We start from the raw sequence: 21230 nt of genomic DNA, 5'->3' as shown, positions 1-21230 counted from the left end.
CTACCATATACTACCAGAAGATTTAAATGGCAGGCAGGGAGTATGCCTAGGGACATAGAATAACAGCCCTACCTTGACATCTAGCTTGGCCAGGTGCTGTAAAACCCAGATGCGATGGGACCAGGCATTATAGTTGCTTGGGTATCTCCCTGCTGCTTCACCACAGACCTCCATCTCTTCTCGTATTAGTTGCTGTGTCCTTTCTGCAGGAATTATTCCCAAGTTTCCTTTGGTCACAAAGGAAGGCAAGGAGGTTTCCTGAATTAGGTGTTGTAGCACCCATCGCCTGTTAAGGTAACATGTGGGAAAGAAATGAGGAAAGAAAATAAACCACAGAGGAAAACAACCAGAGTTTTCTTTATTCTCAATTTAATTTCCATTCATAGACAATGCAAAATAATGCCCAGTTTTCAAACTTTTTTTTGGGGGGGGTTGTTTTGTTGTTTTTGTTTTTAAAGACATAATTAATTTGAGCAGCACGGATATGGGTGGTGGCAGGGAATAAAGGACAAAGATTAAAGAAAAAGCTTTCCAAAATGTTAACATTTGTCAAAAAGAGAATGTCATCAGTTCCAAAATGACAACTTCAAAACTTCATTTGGCCAGGAAATGTAAAGGCAACGGGTGTGTGTGTGTGTGTGTGGTGGTACTGTGTGTGTGGGAGGGGGTGATATTAATTAATGGCTGGTAAATACTCAAGAGGAGCATAGTTCACTTTTATTTATTTATTTATTTTTTAAGATTTTTTTTTTTGATGTGGACCATTTTTGAAGTCTTTATTGAATTTGTTACAATATTGCTTCTGTTTTATGTTTTGGTTTTTTGGCCGGTGAGGCATGTGGGATCTTAGTTCCCCGACCAGGGATTGAACCTGCACCCCCTGCATTGTAAGGAGAAGTTTTAACCACTGGGACACCCGGGAAGTCCCGGTTCACTTTTCATTATATGTGCATGCCTCGTCCTATGTGTATTTGTTTGTTTGCAAACAAGAAGCTGTATTAAGCTTTCATGAAGCAAAATTTCTATATTATAGCATAGAATCTGGAAGGAAACAAATAAAATATGATTAGTTAAACCACCAAGGAGGTTTTAAAATGTCTTTATCCACAGATTTTCCCCTTGTCTATTTAAGATTTTCACTAGCACACATTTAAATGAAAAGCACTAAAAAAAGTGTCTCTAACCACTTAATGTCTTTAGGTTTTACAAATATTTTCTCATAAGAAAGCATTCTTTTTACTTTTTAAAAATTTCCAACCCAGGGTACAGAAAATTGAGTAAGAAAACTCATTTTGTCATTTTCAAATAATAGAAGTTATTTTTAACAACCAAAACTTGCTTTATAAAATAATAAACAAGCCAATAAATTGATGGCTGTGTATTTAATAATTCCCTTCCCCTGCCACCACCCCTTTCCTAACCTCTATGCACACAATCATATACCTCTCTGTAGTGTGCTATCCCTATTTCTAGTAGGGAGAAAATACAGCTAACTATATCATTTGGAAGTAGCTGCTCTGCAAGGCTAGCCAAAGGCAAGATTACAGTTAAGATACCTTCAACTGACTTTAAGATCCTGAAAATACTCAGGATTTAAGAAAAGTTATAAGGGGCTTAAGAAACTAAGAACAGATTTCTTCAGAGATTCTCCCCACTGACCCCAACCAGTAAGCCCACACCATCTCATTTTAGTCAAAAGAGAGTAGTTACATGGGATCCAAGATTAAGATGCTTCCAGACAGCCAGGATTTTGAAAAGAGTTCTTACATGCACTTTGGATATCTGCTTCAGGCCTTTAACCTAAAAATATTCTTTGCATTTATGGTCTTAGCAACTTTAGTTCAGCCCACACACCATTCACCTCAGTTGCCCTTATTTGGTTAATTTTAATAACCATAACCATCACCACCACCATCTTTACCAGGAACACACTTGAATGAATTAAATCCAAGTTTAGTAAAACTCAAGTTGCTCATTACAGTTGAATATCTAAATGCAATTTCCATGATTGCTTCAGATAGTTAATAATAATAGCTAAAATTTACTGAGTATTTCATATATGCCAGGCACTGTGGTAGTGTTTACATGCATTATCTCATGTAAACTCAACCATTAACTCTGAGATAGGTATAATTATTATTCCCATTTTACAAATGATAAAACCAAAGCTTGAAGAGGTTAAACAATTTCTGAAGATCACATAAATATAAAGTGATGGCATCTAGACTTAAATGTAGATATAATTTGACTTTAGAATTCATACTCTAAATCACTGTGTGACCTGCTTCACATTCTGTGGTTTTTGTTTCTTTTTTCTCCAGCCATTCTAAATTCTAAGTAAGAACCCTACGGTGTAAATTAACCAAACCTGTGAATCCATGTTTCTGGACTCTTTGGAAACTTAGTTAAGGCCAGTTTTCCCAGATGTAAGTCCTTAATTGGATTTAAAGTGCCAGAGAGGATCAGCTCTTTTCTGTAAAAGAAAAATAAAAAGAACCATTACTTTGTCTTTCTACAGAAACATACTGCATGACTATTAATATAACCTCATTGTGAAGCAAATTTCCAAGAATTAAAAAAAAAAAGAAAACATAAAACTCTCATAAATGTCACACAGTAATCAAGAATGTATTCTCATAATCTTGAAATAACAAATTAAAAAACAGAAACAGAAGCTCTTAAATCAACAGTGGAACTTTAGTTATCTATTTGGTAGAAGGCAAAGGGGTTTTCTGGCTTGTATCATTTCCAAAACTTACACGGCCTGACATCAGTATCTGTAGGGCAGATCCAATACAAGTCAAGAATTGTAGCTTCCTAAGTAGGACTTGATATGGTCTAGTTTGTTACCAAAAAACACACAACAACAAACACACTGGACTGAGATGTAGGAAAAAAATCGTTCATTCAATAACTACCCTAACAAAATTACTATTATTATTTTTGAATTTTCCCTCTACCTTTCCTCATATGCATATGTATTTTAAAATATAATTTTATATTCTGCTATTATATCTTAAGAATTACCCCACAGTTCTATATAATCTTTAAAATGAACATTTTAAATGGTCAAATAGTTTTCATTCAGTAGCTATCCTGTAATTTAATGACCTTTCCCCCTATAATTAGACATTTTAGGTTGCTTCCAAGTTTTTGCTATTCTAAAAGAATTCTGAAACAAAAATCTTTGTGCTTATAACTTTTGTTTGTAATACTACTTAGGATAAGTTTCCAAAAGACATATTACCAGGTGAAATACTTGGATGGCTCTTGATACACTAGACCATTCCTTTTTGAAATATAAACAGAAGTAAAAGGAATATGAGCTTTTTGTTGTTTTAAAACTGTTCAAAGCTTCAGTGCAATTATAAAGTATGTCATGCAAGAGAGTTCCACCTATTTCTCAGGTTACTATAATTTAAGTTTAGACTGAATTTCTCAGATAAGTTTTTAATAATAAGCTCTGATATTACTGATTACACTCCTATTTTTCAATTTATCTACTGTTTTACTATAAAATTAGGTCACTTGCTAGTTTTTATTAACTTTAAAATGTCTTTCCTGTGGTAGGGCTGATCATTCATTTATTTTAGAGATGTTAATCTCAACAAAACCAGAGCCCAGCTCATATGTCTCCACTACCTAGATGGATTTAGTTCCTAAATACCACAATACATTTTCTTTCCAACAGCAATGTACCATTTCTAAAATTTTATTTGATAAGGAAAATAAATTCCTTTTTAATGAAAATACTATATAGTGATAATAAATACTTGCATTTTACAATCAATTTTATTTCAGCTCAGTAACTTCACTCTGTAAAATAATCTGAAGTGATACCAAGGTTTATGGCTGCTTTAAAAAATGATTTATTGACTATTTTTCTTTCAATGTGCAGGAAATCTATGTCATTAAAAGAATATTTTAATGCAACAGCCAGTTACTTCTGCAGTTCTAGATCTCTTCTCTTCTGAAATCAGTAACGTTTTGTTCATACAATAAGTCAGGATACCTGTAGTGTAAAAGAAGGCAAAATATTGCTCTATGTAATTTAAACTACTTTGTAGAGCACTTGTTTCTCACAGTAGGGTCCCTAACTGCAACATCATCATCATTTGGAACTTGTGAGAAATATAGATTCTTAAGTCTCACCCCAGACCCACTGAATCAAAAACTCCAGTGGGGCAAAGCAATGTGTTTTAACAAGCCCTCCAGGGCACACTAGAGTTTTAAAACCACTACTGTAGAGAATTTATTGTATTAAGCCAAATTTTCATTTACTAAATTTAAAACCTCTCCTTATTTACAACTGCCTACCTATATCCCCATATATGTCTATATATAAGGGGAAATAAAATTTTCTTCAGAAAAGAGGAAGTTACCTTACAAATGAATCTTTACAAAGTTTCTTAAATAAGAGCCATCTCTTAATCTCTTTATTTTGAACAACAAAGTCATATTTGTGAAGATTATCTTAGTCTGAAACAACCTCAATCAATGGTATATATGGATGCTTAAAAAGACTGTCTGATAGAATCATTAAAAAAGGTAGCAAAATTTTACTATCAATTTAATAAACATTACTGGGGAAGGACTGAACATTGTAGGCGTTGGATCATTATAAAACAAGTTTTTAAAAGATCACTTGAAAAAGAAATATGGTAAGTGGTTAAGTTATGGCTATCATATGACCTAGAGATCCAACAAAAAACCACCTGCTTTAATATATTCAAGTAGGAATCTCGTCTGAGATAAAACTTCCAGTCACACATGGATATGGAAAGTGCTGTATCTGAAACAACTAAAATGTAAGTAAACACGATGTGCTCTGGAAAACTGTGCTAGATAACTCAAAAAATAGTTCTCGTGATGACAAAGTCACTGATGTCAATAAGCCATGTGAGAAGTCTGAACTGTCTAATGAAATGTGAGTAGCAAAATGAAGAATTTATAAATTAAAATATTTCAGGTAACATGTTATTTTAAAGGTGTGTAACTAAATTGAAAAATTAAATATCCTAAGAAGAAATTTGCTTATTTCATGTACTTACCTTAAAGTTTACATATTGATATTAGCCTAAAAAAATCTTTTTGTTTTTTTTTTTGGACTGTTATTGAGGAAATGGAGTATTGTCTTAAATTTGAGGTGGCTTTATTTTCTGGCATACTGAATAAGTTGGGCTTCTATATTCATCCTAAAAGCCTTAGGTGGTCCACTGCTAAAAGATGAAGAAGGCATGAAGTGAGGGTCATCAAATAAATATGGAAAAAACTAATTAGGAAAGGACAAGGCATCTGTGTCATTTGGGATAGAGAGCAGGGTGGTAAGAAACACTGCTATGCTACACATGCAACCTTGTTATGGGATTAAATTATGTGAGGGCTGACTTTTTTTAAAATGTGGGAGAAGGGAGGAGACTAAAGTTTTAAGAAATAATAAAAAGTAGAATGATAAAAGGAATGAGGTTTCTCACATAGCAGATTTTTCAAACAATAAAAGTTACTCCTTTAAAATTTTTGCTACACATTTCACTTACTAATTAAACAGTATATGAAAAACCTCATTACTTTCCCTTGAAGACTCTAGTTCATCACTGTGAAAATCAGCTAGTGTTGGTTAAAACACACCCACAGGAGCCTCCAGGCTACTACTACATAGTACTTAGTACTACTAAGGTAAGTAGTGTGTTTTCTTCCTCTATGTGAGTTCCTGTGCTTTTATATTTCTGCAAAGTTTATCTTATTTTATAAAGTTTTTATGTCTTCTCTACCATCTCAAACTATGGCTTCTCTCTGCTGTCACTCTATCCAAAATTTGTAGGAGACCAGGGGCCATGTGTATCATGTCCATGGCTAAATCTCAACTAGTTAGCCTCAGTACTTGGCATATAGTAAATACTGAATAAACATATGCCACCGTTTTTTCACCCCTTAATCTTCAGTTATTTTGTGTGAAACAACAATAATGATAATAATAAAAGTCATCCTCATAAAAACTACCATTTATTGAACACTTCTCCTGAATCGGGCAGTGTGTTAAGTGAATTACATATATTTTCTACTTCAATTCTCACAAAGATCCTGTATTATGTTAAATAATATGAAACTGCCAATACTCACTTTTTTTTGTTTTTTTAAAATAAACCTTTTATTTTAGAATTGTTTTAAATTTACAGAAAAGTTCTTAAGAATAGTACAGAGAATTTCTGTATGGCCTGTACCCAGTTTCTCTTATTATTAACATCTTATATTATTACGGTACATTTGTCACAACTGATGAACCATTGATAGATTAGTATTGGAAGTCCATACTTTATTCAGAATCGCTTTGTTTTTACCAAATGTCCTTTTTTTATATCAGGGTCCCACCAGGATATCACATTATATTTGGTTGTTATATCTCTGTAGGCTCCTCTCGGTCCCTTAGATATACCTTGTTTTTGATGGCCTTGACAGTTTTGAGAGTACTGATTGGGTATTTTGTATGATATTTTTCTCACGGTTAGACTAGGGTTATGGGTTTTGAGGGGACCACAGAGGTAAAGTGCCATTTTCATCATATATCATGGGTACATAATATCAGCATGACTTTTCACTGTTGATGTTGACCTTGAATACCTGGCTTAGGCAGTATACGCTAGATTCCTCCACTGCACTTTTTGGAAAAAGGTTACACTTTAAGGAGTGAAGATATATGCTCCATCTCTTTGAGGGGAGTTACCTAGATAAATTATTTGGAATTCTTCTGTATGGGAGAGTTGTCTATTGTCTCTTATTTGTTTGTTTGTTTATTTGAGCATTTCTTTTATCAGTATGGACTTATGGATATCCATTTTCTACTTTGGGGTATAATCCAATACTATGTTATTTTATTGTTCAAACTGTTCCAGCTTTGGCCAATGGAAGCACTTCCTTACTTTCTGGCTCTCAAAGATGTTCCAGGCTCATTTGGTGTATTTCCCAGCCTGGTCCTAGAATCAGCCATTTCTCCAAAAAGCCCAGTTCCTTTTATTAGAGAATGGTGTTAGAAACCAGGATCTGAAAGTTTGGATTTAATCATTTCTGATTTACAAAAAGAACAATTTTATATGGTACAACCCAATGTTACCTCTGTTTTACAGATGAGGAAACAAAAGCTGGGAGAGATTCAGTAACCTGCTCAAGGTCTCCAAGCTCAAAGTGTCTGAACCAAACATCAAATCTGCATAAAGTAAAGTTACCAATTAAATTTAAATCAATCTTTACTTTGAGTAAACAATACGAATCATTGGAGCTTGGTGTCAGCTCTTCTAGCTGCTCAAAGATGTTTTGCTTCTCTATGTTCATAGACTGAGGGAAAAATAGGACATTATTATGAAGTCAACCTCTTTCATCAATTAATTCACCAATTTTCAAAGCAAATTCAAAGCAAAAAAGAAAAAAAAAGTACCAGTCATTTTTTTTCTAGAACCAGCTGGGTTTTTAAACTATATGCATCCCATACTATAATCACAGATCAGCTCAAAAACTTATTCTTGCCCTTGTTTTTCTTCCTAAGACTGCGACACCTATAAAGTGAACTACTGATATGTTACAACATCTTTTAGCAGTTTATAAAATACAGCCAAAGGTCATTCAATGATTCCCCAAGTTACTGCAGAAGAAATGTACGAACAATTAAACATAAAATGTTGAGTATTTGATTTGTGAGAACTTACAGGGTTAGATCAGTTTACTTCCAAAGTTGTTTGTTTTTTGCTGAAAATGTACTCATGATTCTATGTCTTTATATGTCAATCTTACCAATACAAATTAAAATTTACTAGAACACATATCTACAACGGGTTTCTTAAAAATCAAGATTTCCTTTCTACTCATCTAGCACAAAACTTACTAAATCATCTTACTAGAATAGCTTCAAGATTAACTGCTATTAACATCATTAAGTCAGATTTATGGAGCAATTTCCCTTCATAAGACCAAACCACACACAATCAAAACACTGTTTCAACAGAATCATTAAAAAAAAAAAAAATCACCTAATTCAGATCTTTTATTTCACAGATATGGAAACTAAAACTCCTGAGAAGTTAAAGGTCTTGTCCAAAGTCAACTGCTAGTTAATTGATGAAACAGGACTAAGATCCATATATCTTAAGAACTAGGTTTTTTCTTCACCACTAAACTGCCGTATAGAATATACAATGAATTATATGTGTTTGTGTATATACATTATGCTAGTAAGAACCTTTTTTTGTGGGAGGATTTTAAATTCCTCTGTAATGATGAGGAATCTGTGAACATAAATAAAAATGGTACTCCCACTTCTCTATTACACTCATTTCTTTTTCACTGAATTTAATTATTTTCAGTGCCCAGTCTGCAAACTGAGTATCTACTGTATACCAGGCACTAAAGTGTTAGAGGCTAGGGAAACAAGGAAAAAAAAAACCATGGTCTCTACCCTTAAGAAAGCGCTCAGTTTTAAGTTTATAGTACCTTCCTAAAAGTCTCCTTTGTTGATTCTTCCTCATCTTGCAAACTCTAGAACAGCGCTGTCCAATAGAAATATAATGTGAGTCATACATGTGAGCCATATATGTAATTAAAAATTTTCTAACAGCTACATTAAAAACAAGTATAAAGTAATGTATTTAATTAATATACCCAAAATATAATTTCAACATGTAATCAATATAAAAATTACTAATAAGGAAGATATTTTACTTTTGGGGGTACTTAGTCTTCAAAATCTGATGTGTAGTTTACACTTACAGCATATCTCAATGGAGACTAGTCATATCTCAAGGGCTCAATAGCCACTTGTGGCTAGTGGCTACTATATTGAACTGTGCAGCTCTAGAAACTTGTAGTGTCCCAGTGCTTAGTCTTTGGACTGGTTCTCTTCTAATATCTATACCCACTACTTTGGGTATCTCAAACAATCTCATGGCTTTAAATACCATACATTTTCCAGTGATTCCCAAATTATATATGGCCTAGAACTCTCGCCTGAACTTTAGATTCATACACAACTACTTGGACACAAACCTAACATGTCCCAAACTGAACTCTTGACTTCCAACCAGCACCTGCCCCCTCACGCACTTAAATCTGCTCCTCTTCCAGACATCCCCATTTCAGTAAATAGCAACTCCAACCTTTCAGTTGCTCAGGCCAAAAACCAGAGTCAATCTTGACCTTCTTCATTCTCTCACATCCAACTTATCATCTGTGTCTTTAAAATCAGTTTATTAAATACAGTCAAAGCTTACATAGTTTATAAAATACAGTGAGAATCTTACCTGCTTCACACCACTTTTAGTGCTGAGCTTTATCTACCTCAGTCACCATCATCACTCACCTAAATTACTGCAACCACTTCTTAACTTCCTAACTGCTCCCTGCACTCCTACAGTCCACTTTCCATACAGGAACCAGGGTTTTAAAACATAAGATATTGTCCCTCCTAACCTTGAAAACCTTCAATGACTTTCTATCTCACCCCAAGTAAAAGTCAAAATTTCTACAGCAGCTTATGAAGATCTACAAAGCCCAGTGAGATCTGGCCCATCACTCTCTGGCCTCATCTCCTGTTACTCTCTCCCTCATTCATGCTACTCCAGCTACCCTGGCTTCCTTGCTGTTCCAGAATAACCAGGAACACTTCAGTCATGACTGAGGGCTTTTCCACTTGCTGTTCTCTCTACGTGGAATGTTCTTAGCCCAAAACTGACAGAGATTGATCCCTGGCTTCATGGCAGTCTTTGCTCAAATGTCCCCTATTAAAACTGCAATACCATTCCTTCCATTCTCTTACTGGTCTTCCCTACCTTCCTTTCCCATTTCTCCATAGGATTAACCAACACTTGATCTACCATATATTTCACTTATTAATGTCCTTATTGCTTTTCTTCCTCTACTAGAATAAAAGTTCCATAAGGACAGAGATTTTTGTTTGTTTTGCTCATGGTTCTATTCCCAGTGCCTAGGACCTAGCATAGAGTATATAGTTAATCAATAAATATTTGATGAATGAATGAACAAATGTTGTCAAGTATTGTTTGGGTTAAATGAGATAACATATAAAGTTGTAGTATGGTCCCTGGAATATAGTAGTCACTCATAAACATTAGTCTACTCCCTAACCACTGTGGAGCTTTCCATGAAAGAAAATCAGAATTCTAAAATTTGTAAAATTTTAAAGCATTCTATCTCATTCTATCCTTTCTCACTCTTTAAATATATGATCATTATCAGTCAAAAGACAATTTTAAAAAAAATAATAGAGGTTACCTAAATTTAATAAAACTAGTTACAAACATAAAATTCAATGGGTATTATAAAACACTAACGTGGAATTAAAATTCACAGAAAATTAAAGTATTGTTTAAGTCATCTTTAAAGATAAAGAGCTATAATCTATGGCTCTTTCCGATAGGAAATTTTAAATGAATTTACAATGTTCAACAGGACTTCACTTTTATTTATCTACAATTTGTATCCTGCTTTCCTCCAGGAAAATTTGTGTTAGTCTAAAGAACCACCAATTTTTAAAAACCATACATACTGTTTAAATGAAAATTTTAAAAAGTGAACCTGGCTTGAATTTTAATATTTCTATAAAGTATTCTGTGTTTAAAGCTACAACAATCAGAATTAAAAGAACTTAAGATACTAATAAAATGTGGTCCTTCTCCAAAATACTGAGCGCCAGAGACTTCAAATGATTTGCCCACAGAGGTCACAATGTGACTAAACTAACAGTTTGTGACCTTGAATGCTCACTTGTACACTTTCTACTGCACTGCAGTGCTTCTCAAATATACTAACCAACACTTTACAATACAACCAATTATGCTGATTCCTTCTACCCCCCTAAAAAAGGAAGGAAGACAAAAGCATGTATCAAATGGTATACTGTAATTCAACATGAAAATTTATATTTCAGGCAAGAAGTTTAGGGAGAACAGACATAAACATGCAAAAAGGGGCAAAGTGTATATTAGAATTGTCATGGAGATATTATAAAGAAGAAATAAGTTTAAGATGCCATGAATATGTGATTTATATTTCACTTTTCAAAAAGCTAACAATTCATGGGGCTTATATGTCTTCAGAAATTTGGGCAATGTCATTTTATCACTGATGAGAATGACGTACCTCACGTTCCACGCAGTGGTAAAGTCTGGATTTAGAAGTAGCAGGGTGCATGTGACATCTATCAGTTCTAAAATAAAGAGAAGTCATATTAAAAACAAATAGTCCTACCCTTGAAGGTGTGGCTTCTCTTTCTTTTAAGATCCTCTTTATTTTTTATATATATATCACATTATACTTATATCTCATGTCATAGTAATTTTAATGATAACCTTGTTCTAAGCTGTCAGAGACACAAAGATTATCCTCAGATACAAAGACATGAAGATTTTCTTCTACTTACGATAAGTATAACTTTTTAAAAGTTGACACTGAAACCACTTTACGTCTATAAAGAATAATCAAACTAACCTATTCATTCTTTTAGTAGTTTTTGGCACAAAAAAAGAAACACAATTTCTATACCACTATTCATTTAATTTCACAAATATTTCAAGAATTGACTATGTGCAAATTTTCAAAAAGAAAATCACATATAATCCAACTTAGTTAACAATTCATTTACATTCCCCTGCAAAGATTATTCTTTCTTACACACATTTTTACAGTTATAGCAATGATAAACGCACAATTTTGTTCTGTTTTTCACTCAACATTATTACCTATGCATTCTCCTATATTGCTACAGTACGCATTTTTAACAACTGCATAACAATCCTTTAGTTTAATATATTATCATTTATCTTATTCTTTAGGCTGTTTCCTGTTTTGTTTTTACTGTTATGGATAATACTACTACAAACATTTTTAAGCATACTTTTTGTCTCATAGATTATTTTCTTTGGATATTTTTCCAGGAGTAGAACTACTATGTCAAACAATACAAATATCAGTATGGCTCCTACTAAGCACTTCCAAATTGTTCTCCAAATGGACTGTATCTATTTACATCACCAAGAGTAACGTGAGTGTACTTATGTCCCTGTAACTTTGACCTATGTAAGTATATTTTTAAAAATGAATGTGGCAGATAAAAAAATTGTACTTTATTTGTTTTAATTTACATCTTTAATTACAATTATTAATACAAACATTTTTTGATTTTGTTTACTATTTTCTATTTTCATTGTATAGTCTATTCATATTCATTAGCTATGTATCTATCATGGTCTTGAATAAGCTCCATAAGCCTATATTTAATAAAACAAAGTCAGTAATATTTAGACATATCATCTTCATTTTATTAAAACTGAAAAAAAGAATTTTAGGATTAAGATGATCATCCTAGGGCATAATACTAAATTACAGTAACCTCTACCAAGCTCATATTAAATGCTAAGTAAATAAAATAATAAAAACTGTTATAATAATTTAGCATTATTATATATCAGGCACATTATTATTTTATTTACATTATTTCATTGAATTCTCACAATCATAATCCAAGACATTTGGAAATGGACATCTAGAAAGTTTAAGGAATTTGCCCAGAGTCACCCAATTAGTATATGCAATGACAGCGTCTGACTGCTTTTAATAACTCAATTATACTGCAATTGAAATGTCTGTCTACAATAAATAATTGGGACATTCTCTGTTTAAGTAAAAGATAAACTTTTAAAAATCTAAGAGTAAATACACATAAGTGCATCCCTATAGTCATCTTAAAATATTTTAGTGAACACGAAAATCAATTATTCAATTCTCAACCATCTCAATAAGAGATTAACATTTATTGTGAGCCTATGATTTCATTACTACCGAATACATTATAACATTTGATAAATGAGCAACAAAAGGTAGGATTAGCACACATTTATTTTTGAACTTTATCTTCCTCATTACAAGCATCATGAAATGTCTATATTACAAACATACTATATAATATCGATGTATATATTATATAATGTCAGTATGTCTATAAAGAACAATCTAATAAACCTCTTCCTTCTTTTACTTTTAGTAGTTTTTGGCACTAATTTAACATTTACCAGGGAAATTAAATACAATTTTCTATACCATTATTCCTTTAATTCCAAAATATACCAAGTACTGACTATGTGCAGAGATTAAACTGGGCCCACAGGACTGAGAGAATGGATATTATGAGAAATGCAAGACCTCATCTTGCCTTCTAGAAGGTTAACCTTTAGTTGGAGAGAATATGTAAACAATTATAAGGCAAACTAAAATAATTGCGAAGTAGAAACATATACCACATTTTGGGGACCACCAAAGCAGCTGCAATTAATTCTTACTGGAGTACCCAGGGAAGACTATAAATGAGTAAGACAGTAAAGGGCACTACAGACTGTGGAAAAAAGTATGAGCAAAGGTAAAGAGGCAGGGAACTTCACACACAGTATGCTCTCAAAAGATTATGGGTACCCTGAGTGTGACTAAAGCTGAGGGTGCTGGAGAAATGTACCTGGAAAACAGAATCTGGTCCCAATGTCCTTGTCAGCCTGGCTTTCCATTACTTTCCCTTCATGTGCTACCTTCCACTTGAACCAAACACCCCCTATTCCCTAAACATACTGCCCATCTGTCTACCTTTTCTTCTCTGGCTATAACTCAGATTTACCTGCTTCCTATTCTCTCTGCCAGAAATGTCCTCCTATCCCTGAAGTTAAAAGAAAAAAAAAAAGCATCTTTCTCTATAAAGGCCTTCCTGACCTACATGGTTGAAAGCAATCTCTCATCTCTATGTTCTGTGTATATCTTACTTTGTTACTGAACTTATATAAATATTATCCTCTTGATGAGACTGTATATTTTTTGGATGCTGGTCCTCTCTAATACACCTTCAAATTAGCCATTCATTCATCAAAGATGAAAAAAATATGGCCTCTGCCCAAAAGAAATTCCAAGTCTGCCCACATCACAGAGAAGTAGTAAGAGCCCAGGCCTTAAAGCATTCTGCCTGGGTTCAAATCTCAACTTCTCCACTTACTGCCTACATAACTTAATGTCTTTGAACTTCAGTTTCCTTACCTATGAAATGGGGATCATAACATCAACCTTAGTGTTGTAAGCAATGAGATTCATCCCATTTCTCCATAGCTGTTTGACACACAGTTTGACTCAATAAATACTTGTTCAACTAAACACCATTACTACTTATCAAGAAATGAATATTCTCAACATCAATTAATCAAAGAAGTCAGAAAAACTGAGGCAGTTGTTCTTATTGCGAAGCTGTCTAAATTTCTAAACTTGTGTAATAAACAATAACAAAAAACCACTTGGTTATTAAATGGCTGTATGAAAATGTTTGTGCATGATGGGAAGGCCTCTGGAATTTTTTTTTTAAGTCCACAATTTTTCAAAATCCATTACACTTCCCAGATAATGAGATAAACTGGTATTTACTTTCTTGGACTCTCCCTTTCTGCATTAAAAAAAAAGTGTATTTGACCAATCATAGTTGCTATTTGTTTGTACTTCTAATGCAACTCTCCTTCCCTACCCATAAATGAAGAGTTCATCCTCCACAAGATACTTCTGTATAGCAGCACAAGGCAAAAGCTAACACAGAAAATACCTAAGTCCCCACTTTTCATTTTGTGGATGTGTGAAGAGCACTTCTTTTACTGGAGGATCTCCCCCTAGCAGGGCAACAGCAGCTGTTGGGTTCAGAGCCCAGCTCTACAACTGACTGGGAAGTTCCGAGGCACATCAATCTTTCTGTGCCTTAGTGTCCTCCTCATATGTAAAACTGAGCTAATAATGGTACTACCTCATGGGGGTATTAAATGATTCATACCCATGAAGTGTTAGGACAATACCTGACACACAGCAAGCACTCAGTGATAACTCCTGTTACAAAGCCTGTATCTCCTAGCCCAGTTATAAATGATACTGGGATTGGATGCCACCAGAGGGAGGAAAAGAATCTCTTGAGCTGGCTGAGCAGCGACTGCTGAGTGGAGGGAGCCTTCTCAAATCCCCCCTGTTCTCTAAACATACTTATTCTCTAAACACACTTAAAACTTATCAACAGCCTTGGCCAACCACCAGTAATGCCTAGTAACACATACAGTCACATGCCCTTCCCCTTTCCTCTTTGATAAACTGCTAACTCTTTCTGATTCAGGACTTAAGTTCAGATGGGACCTCCTTTAAGAAGCATTCCAGTCAGATCCAAGAGGTGGGCGTGAAGTAGAACACCAGAAATGGAAAAGGGCCAATGAAGTAGAAGTAACTAGGTTATAAATATTGGACATAATTAAAGAATCCTTACTGAATTATATATATTTTTCTGCTCTCCTTCCTCACTGGCTCTGGATAAATGAGAGAAAGGAAACTAGTGTGTCTTGAGAGTCAATGACATGCCAGTCCCTGTGCTGGGTGCTTTACATACACTAATTCATGTGATCCTCACAACAACCCTCTGAGACCTGTGAGAATTCTCTTCTTTTGGTGTGGAACTAGGAAAAGGTTAAGTAATTTGCCTAAAATCACTGCTAAATGACTTCAGTGTGCTGATAAATTGAGTCTAAATCCAGGTCTGTTTTTCTTGCAAAGAAGATGCTCTTTCCAACCTAGCACACTGTCTACAATTACTTTGCTGTCTTCAAGTGAGGGTTGAACCAAAGATCTAAAGATAAACATGTATAATCAACAGTTGACTATTTCACTCTCTCCATCTCATCAACTACATACCATTTCTTTGCAGTTTTACCAAGATGTGAGCTATTGATATCCCTACAGTCTCTTGAAATTAAACAGATCTCTCTCCAAACACCAGAACATATACCAGCAAATAACCATTCCTTTGTTACACACACTCCAATATATGACTAGCTCATCATCACATCCCAAGGAGAAAATGAATCAGGGCACATTACACACAGGAAAAAAAGTACCTAAATTTCAGCTGTAACAAGGAGAACATCTAAGGATGTTACAGAAAAGTCAGAGAAAGACCAATATGCTTTCTTGGCTTCAATGCATTCTAGAAATGGCCCAAGGTGAGCAGTCACCTGGTATTGGACACTGGGTTTGACAACTGTCTCTAACAGAGATATGTTTTCATGCATCTAAAAATAAATCCAAGGTCAACTTGGATTAATTAATCTCTTCCTCTAAAATACATTCAGGTTACCACAACAAGAGAGGCTTGAGGTGAGGCTAGTGGTAAATACCAGAAAGGTCCTGTTTATTACAGAATACAGTCACTGAATCAATAGCCAGACTAAGCTAAAACCTCTTGCTTACCAAACTCGTTACTTATTTGACAAATGTCTATTGAATACATAAAAGTGCTGAGTAAATAAAGACAAGCTATAACCCCTCTTTCTAACAAACCCACAATTTGGCTGGGATAAACATTGTTTAAATAATCAACTACAATAAAGTGTGGTAAGTTCTACTACGCATGCAGTATGAATAAGGACTCCCACAGGAGAGCAGAGGAGTAATTGTTGCTTCCTGGAGCAGTCAAGAGGCTTCACGTGTGTGTGTGTTGGCAAACACAACAATAATGACAACATTAGACCTGAACCTGACCTCAGCAAAGGCATGGAATTAAGGCAGTAGTACACAGCAAAGTCCAAGAATGGAACAGTGTTTGTTGTGGCTGGAATGTACATCAAACAGCTGCAAACTCAAATGCTTCCAGGGTTCAAATAAATGGCAAAAAAGAGGCAAAGCAAACCTGGTAAGTAGCAAATGACACTGCCTCAGTGTCTGAAGGACATGAAGAGGTTGCAGTCAACTGGAATAGGCTTGCCTAGTCAAGAAAAGCAGAGGCTATGATCCTCAGCCAATTGCTGCTGTGCAGAAACGGATGCATCCAAGGCTTCTGATTTTTCAAGTGAAGGCAGAAATCCATATTTCCATCCTAATTTTAGAAGTTCATCCTGATTTGAAATGTTTATCCAACAACAAAGTTGTTTTAAAAACAATTTTAAAAACATTATACAAGCCAAAACGAAATAAACATGTGGGCTGGCTTCAGCCTGGGGGCTGAGAGTCTACAACCTCTGATGCTGAATATAAAGTAGAGGAAAAAGCTGGTAATGCAACCTGGGGACAGATTGTGAAGGCCCTTGAATACCATGCCAAGGATAATGACTCTACCTTGTCCCTCTAGGCATCATGAAACAAGAGGATACATATTTCAGAAAAGCATCTTTCAAACTGTGTTTCTAAGAAGTGTTGTTTGAAACGACTGACTAGTGGCATGACGGACATGGATGACAGAAAGAGGCTGAAAATGGGGTAGACCAACTATGAGGTAATAATATTTGTCCAGATGAGAAATAAGAAGCGAAGAGATAAGAGAGAGCTCAGTGATGGACTGAGAGCAAGCATTGTGAGAAAGAGGGAAGAACAACAACAACAAAAAGATGGAAGGGCTGACTTGGAGATAGAGTGTGGGACAGAGCACTACTCAGTCAGGACTCCAATGCTATGGACTCCTCTCTTGCTTTTTGTTTCTGCCATGGATTTTTCATAAATCAGAATTACAGTATCACCCCTCTCCCAAACCAAATATGGCTATTACTGCAGCACACTTTTAAAAAATATTAGTTTCTCTCTAAGTAATTAAACAGGGAGGCTGTGATGGTTACTTTTGGTTAAACTATGGTTAAACTTGACTGGTTACAGGGTGCACAGATTAAACATTACTAAACATGATTTGAGTGTATTAGTGAGGGTGTTTTCAGATGAGATTAACATTTGAATCTGCAGACTCAGTAGACTGCCCTCCCCAATGTGGGTGAACATCAATCTGTTGAGGACCTGAATAGAACAAAAGGAGGAAAACAGGAGAATTTACCCGTTTTGCTTCCTCTGTCTGCCTGAGTTGGGACACCTCATCTTATCTTCTCCAGCTTTCAGACTGGGATTTAAACCACTGGCTCCCCTGCTTCTGAATCCTTCAGACTCAAACTGAATTAAATCACCGGCTTTTCTGGGTCCCCAGCTTGCAGAAAGCAGATTGTGGGACTTCTCAGCCTCCATAATCATGTGAGCCAATTCATCATAATGAATCTCGTTTTATGTATATATATACATAAAATCTCTATTGGTTGTTGCTATGGAGAACCCTGACTAATAGAGATGATTTTCAAACACCTAAGGAATTCAGCACACTAATGAGAGCATGAATTCAGTTTGGTTAAAAAGAAAAAAAATATATCCCCAGAATAAAGGTCACCTGCAGTTACAGAATACATTCTTAAGGGAATGCCTAGGATTTTGGCATGATCAATCACAAAGACACTGGCATTTCTGAAATTGTTCTTAAACTGCCAGCTTTCTTCACTTGGCTCTTATATGTATATTTTCTACAAAAACAATTTTAAAAGTATAGCATTTTCATGAAATAACTGCTTTTTCCTAATACTTTTAAACTTTCTTTCCTTAGCAAAATTCACCACTGTGTTCTTCAGTTCACAAGTTTAGCAGAACACTCTTATGTTAGTCAGTCTGCATTTTCAGGTATCTTTTTTTGTCAAATCAGAAACTCACTTCCATATTTTTACCAATAATACAATATACAACCTGAGTAATATATGACACCGCATTGAATTATACTGTTGCTGCCCCCAAAAAGTGAAATTGAAAACTACTTCCATGAAGATATAGGTTAAGATAAAATCAAGTTGCTTCTGTACACACGCACAGTTGCATCAGAATTCAAACCTTAGATGTCAGCAATTCATGTGAGTGAGCTTAACCATTTTATCTTCTGCCTGGGTTCTCCTGGGTCTATCAAGATAAAACTACATGATGAGGAGATTTAGTAAAGCCTACAGTGCACTGCCCAGAAAGACAAGAAACAGGGAAATGGAGAGAAGAACTTGGAAGACTACAGGAAGAAGGCGGGTTGGGCTAGCATACATGAATGGGCAAAAGCTAATGATCTGAAACGACAGCCTTTGAGACATTCAAATTCATACTGTTTCTTCTCTACAAGAGCATCATTTGTCTCCCCCTGCAGAGTTAGTTATGTATTGGCTCAATTATACATTTCTGTGTGCCAGAACATACACAATATAGCTCTGTTAGGCAAAAAAATAACTTGATGGATTCACATGGTGCTACTTTGTACCTTAATGTTGATGAAAACTATTACAGGGTAATGGAATGGAGAATGAAAGAGGGTCTAACAACAGATAAATGCCCTTAACTTTAAGTTTCTGCCTAAACTTATGCCTTTAAGTTTCTGCCACAAACTTAAGCTATGCCATAAACTTAGACATAGCCTTATAATTAAGAAATATATATATATCAGTGGACTAATTGAGTGAAACAGAAAATAGAAACTATTTCACATTAAATCTTCAAATCAGATTACCTTTTCTACTGGTCTAAACAGGGAAAAGTGTTATTAACCTATTATGACAGTATATTAAGGACAATGCCAAGAGGAACACAAGGAAATCGGTATGTCACCTTTGGCAACAGTATTCTCCACGAAGAGATTGTTTCTCACTCAACTGTAAGCTTCCTGAGTAAAGGAAACAGGTATTATTCATCTTTTTATCCCCCACAGTACTTAGAACAGCTTCAGGTAGGAGTAGGCCCTCGGTAATGGCTACTGAACTTATAATTAAAATTCTCTAAGAAACAAAGTTCTTATTCAAAATTAGCTACCAGATATACTGAGCACTTTTGAAGGTACTGCTGTATGTGGGAAGGGGAAGGAGCTTTACAGAAACAGTCAAGAATATGGTCTTGGATGAGCACTCTCCAAAAAAGTGAGAACTCAGATCTTACATTTACCTAAAAAGTAAACTGAATTTGTGTACATGGAGGCTTAACATCACATACAGGGGGAAAACAAGGAAAAGACACCAGGTGGGATGAATAGGGATTGTCTGATGCAGCAAAGAACTACCTCAGAGAAGCAGAAAAAATGAAGAAATGGGATGGTTTTCTTTTGCTCATTTCAGCATAGGAACAGAAGAACACAGTGAGCCACAGCTTACTTGGGAGTCAAAGTACAACCATCATAAACCACTGACCTGGTTCACAGTATAACTACCACCATCACACCTTGGTTACCTCATTTGGACTAAATGAGTTCTATTGCTCATAATGTACTAAAGGATTAGAAACCAGAGAATCAGAGCTTGTAGGGACTAGAGTCCACTTCACAGATTTTCGAACTGTTTTTAGCCATAAGATGCTTTCTTCAAATATCTTACAAGTGACCCTAATACATTTAAAAAAAAAAAAAAATCAGAATATCTGTTTGCAGTAGAGGGCCTGGCACCCTGCTTGAGGCACCTTCCACAGAATCATCATGGATGCAAAATTAGAAAACGAGTGATGAGTCCAAGCTCCTCACTTGACAGAGACGTTAAACGCCTGCCCAGGCAGTGAATGAAAAAGCCAGAACTAGAATCCAGGAATGGCAACATCAGAGAGGGTTCTTCCCACTATATTTCATGCTGCTTCTAAAAATCAAAGAAAGAGGATAGACTCCATACTTACCATCTTTGTTCAGCCATTGCTTTCTTGTTCTGTACAAAAGGAGTTTGTTGTGGACATACGGTAAAAGGAACTTGACACACCAGCTCTCCACGCCAAGTTTGTTTTCAACCAGGACTATGGGACTCCGATTATACCTAGCTTCAGGACATGGGATCAGGCCAATTTCATCTCTTAATATGTAAAACATAAAAAAGAATTAAAGATAAGAATACTAGCCTTTTCAAAAATTTTCATATCCTAGAGAATATTAAAAAACTGTACATATTTCCCTTTCTTAAAAATATTTAGCTCACCACTGGATTGGAAGAAATAATAATCTTTTAAAAGTCTGCTAATACTGACAAGAGTATGGAAAAATTAGTATGTTGTACTCGCTGTTACAGGAATGAAAACTGGTCTAATCTTTGAATAGAAATTTGAAAATGTCTGTCAATTTTTAAAGTACATAGGCTCTTTGACCCAGTGAACCTACTGTTCAGAAATTATCCTGTGCCAAAATATATGAATTCATTGGATATTCATGGCAACAGTGCAACAATCTGGAAATACTCTGAATGTGTATCAAACAATATAAGACTGGTAAAATAAATGTGGTTCATCCATGTGATAGAGCTGAAAAAAAAATAATGAGGTAAATCTGCATATGCTGGTATGGAAAGGGTGCTAAGATACATAAAACAAAAAAAGCAAAATGCCAA

General features: G+C 35.0%; 1 protein-coding gene across 4 annotated transcripts in view; it reads right to left on the bottom strand.

The window, feature by feature from the left end:
- The window catches only part of PTAR1 (protein prenyltransferase alpha subunit repeat containing 1), a 38899-nt gene that overhangs the window by 8172 nt on the left and 9497 nt on the right, over nucleotides 1-21230 (bottom strand). For 2 of the 4 annotated variants that reach the window (XM_061201202.1, XM_061201203.1), the window contains exons 2-5: nucleotides 20533-20702; nucleotides 11143-11209; nucleotides 2369-2473; nucleotides 73-286 (exon numbers count right to left, since the gene is read on the bottom strand). In XM_061201202.1, the coding sequence (XP_061057185.1) occupies nucleotides 73-286; nucleotides 2369-2473; nucleotides 11143-11209; nucleotides 20533-20702 (556 nt within the window). The remainder of the gene's footprint in view (nucleotides 1-72; nucleotides 287-2368; nucleotides 2474-11142; nucleotides 11210-20532; nucleotides 20703-21230) is intronic. The other 2 variants (XM_061201204.1, XM_061201205.1) reach the window with 1 other exon arrangement.

This window comes from Eubalaena glacialis, chromosome 9 (assembly GCF_028564815.1).
Source record: "Eubalaena glacialis isolate mEubGla1 chromosome 9, mEubGla1.1.hap2.+ XY, whole genome shotgun sequence".
Classification (NCBI taxonomy): Eukaryota; Metazoa; Chordata; class Mammalia; order Artiodactyla; family Balaenidae; genus Eubalaena; species Eubalaena glacialis.
This window is presented reverse-complemented; position numbering and strand designations above follow the sequence as displayed.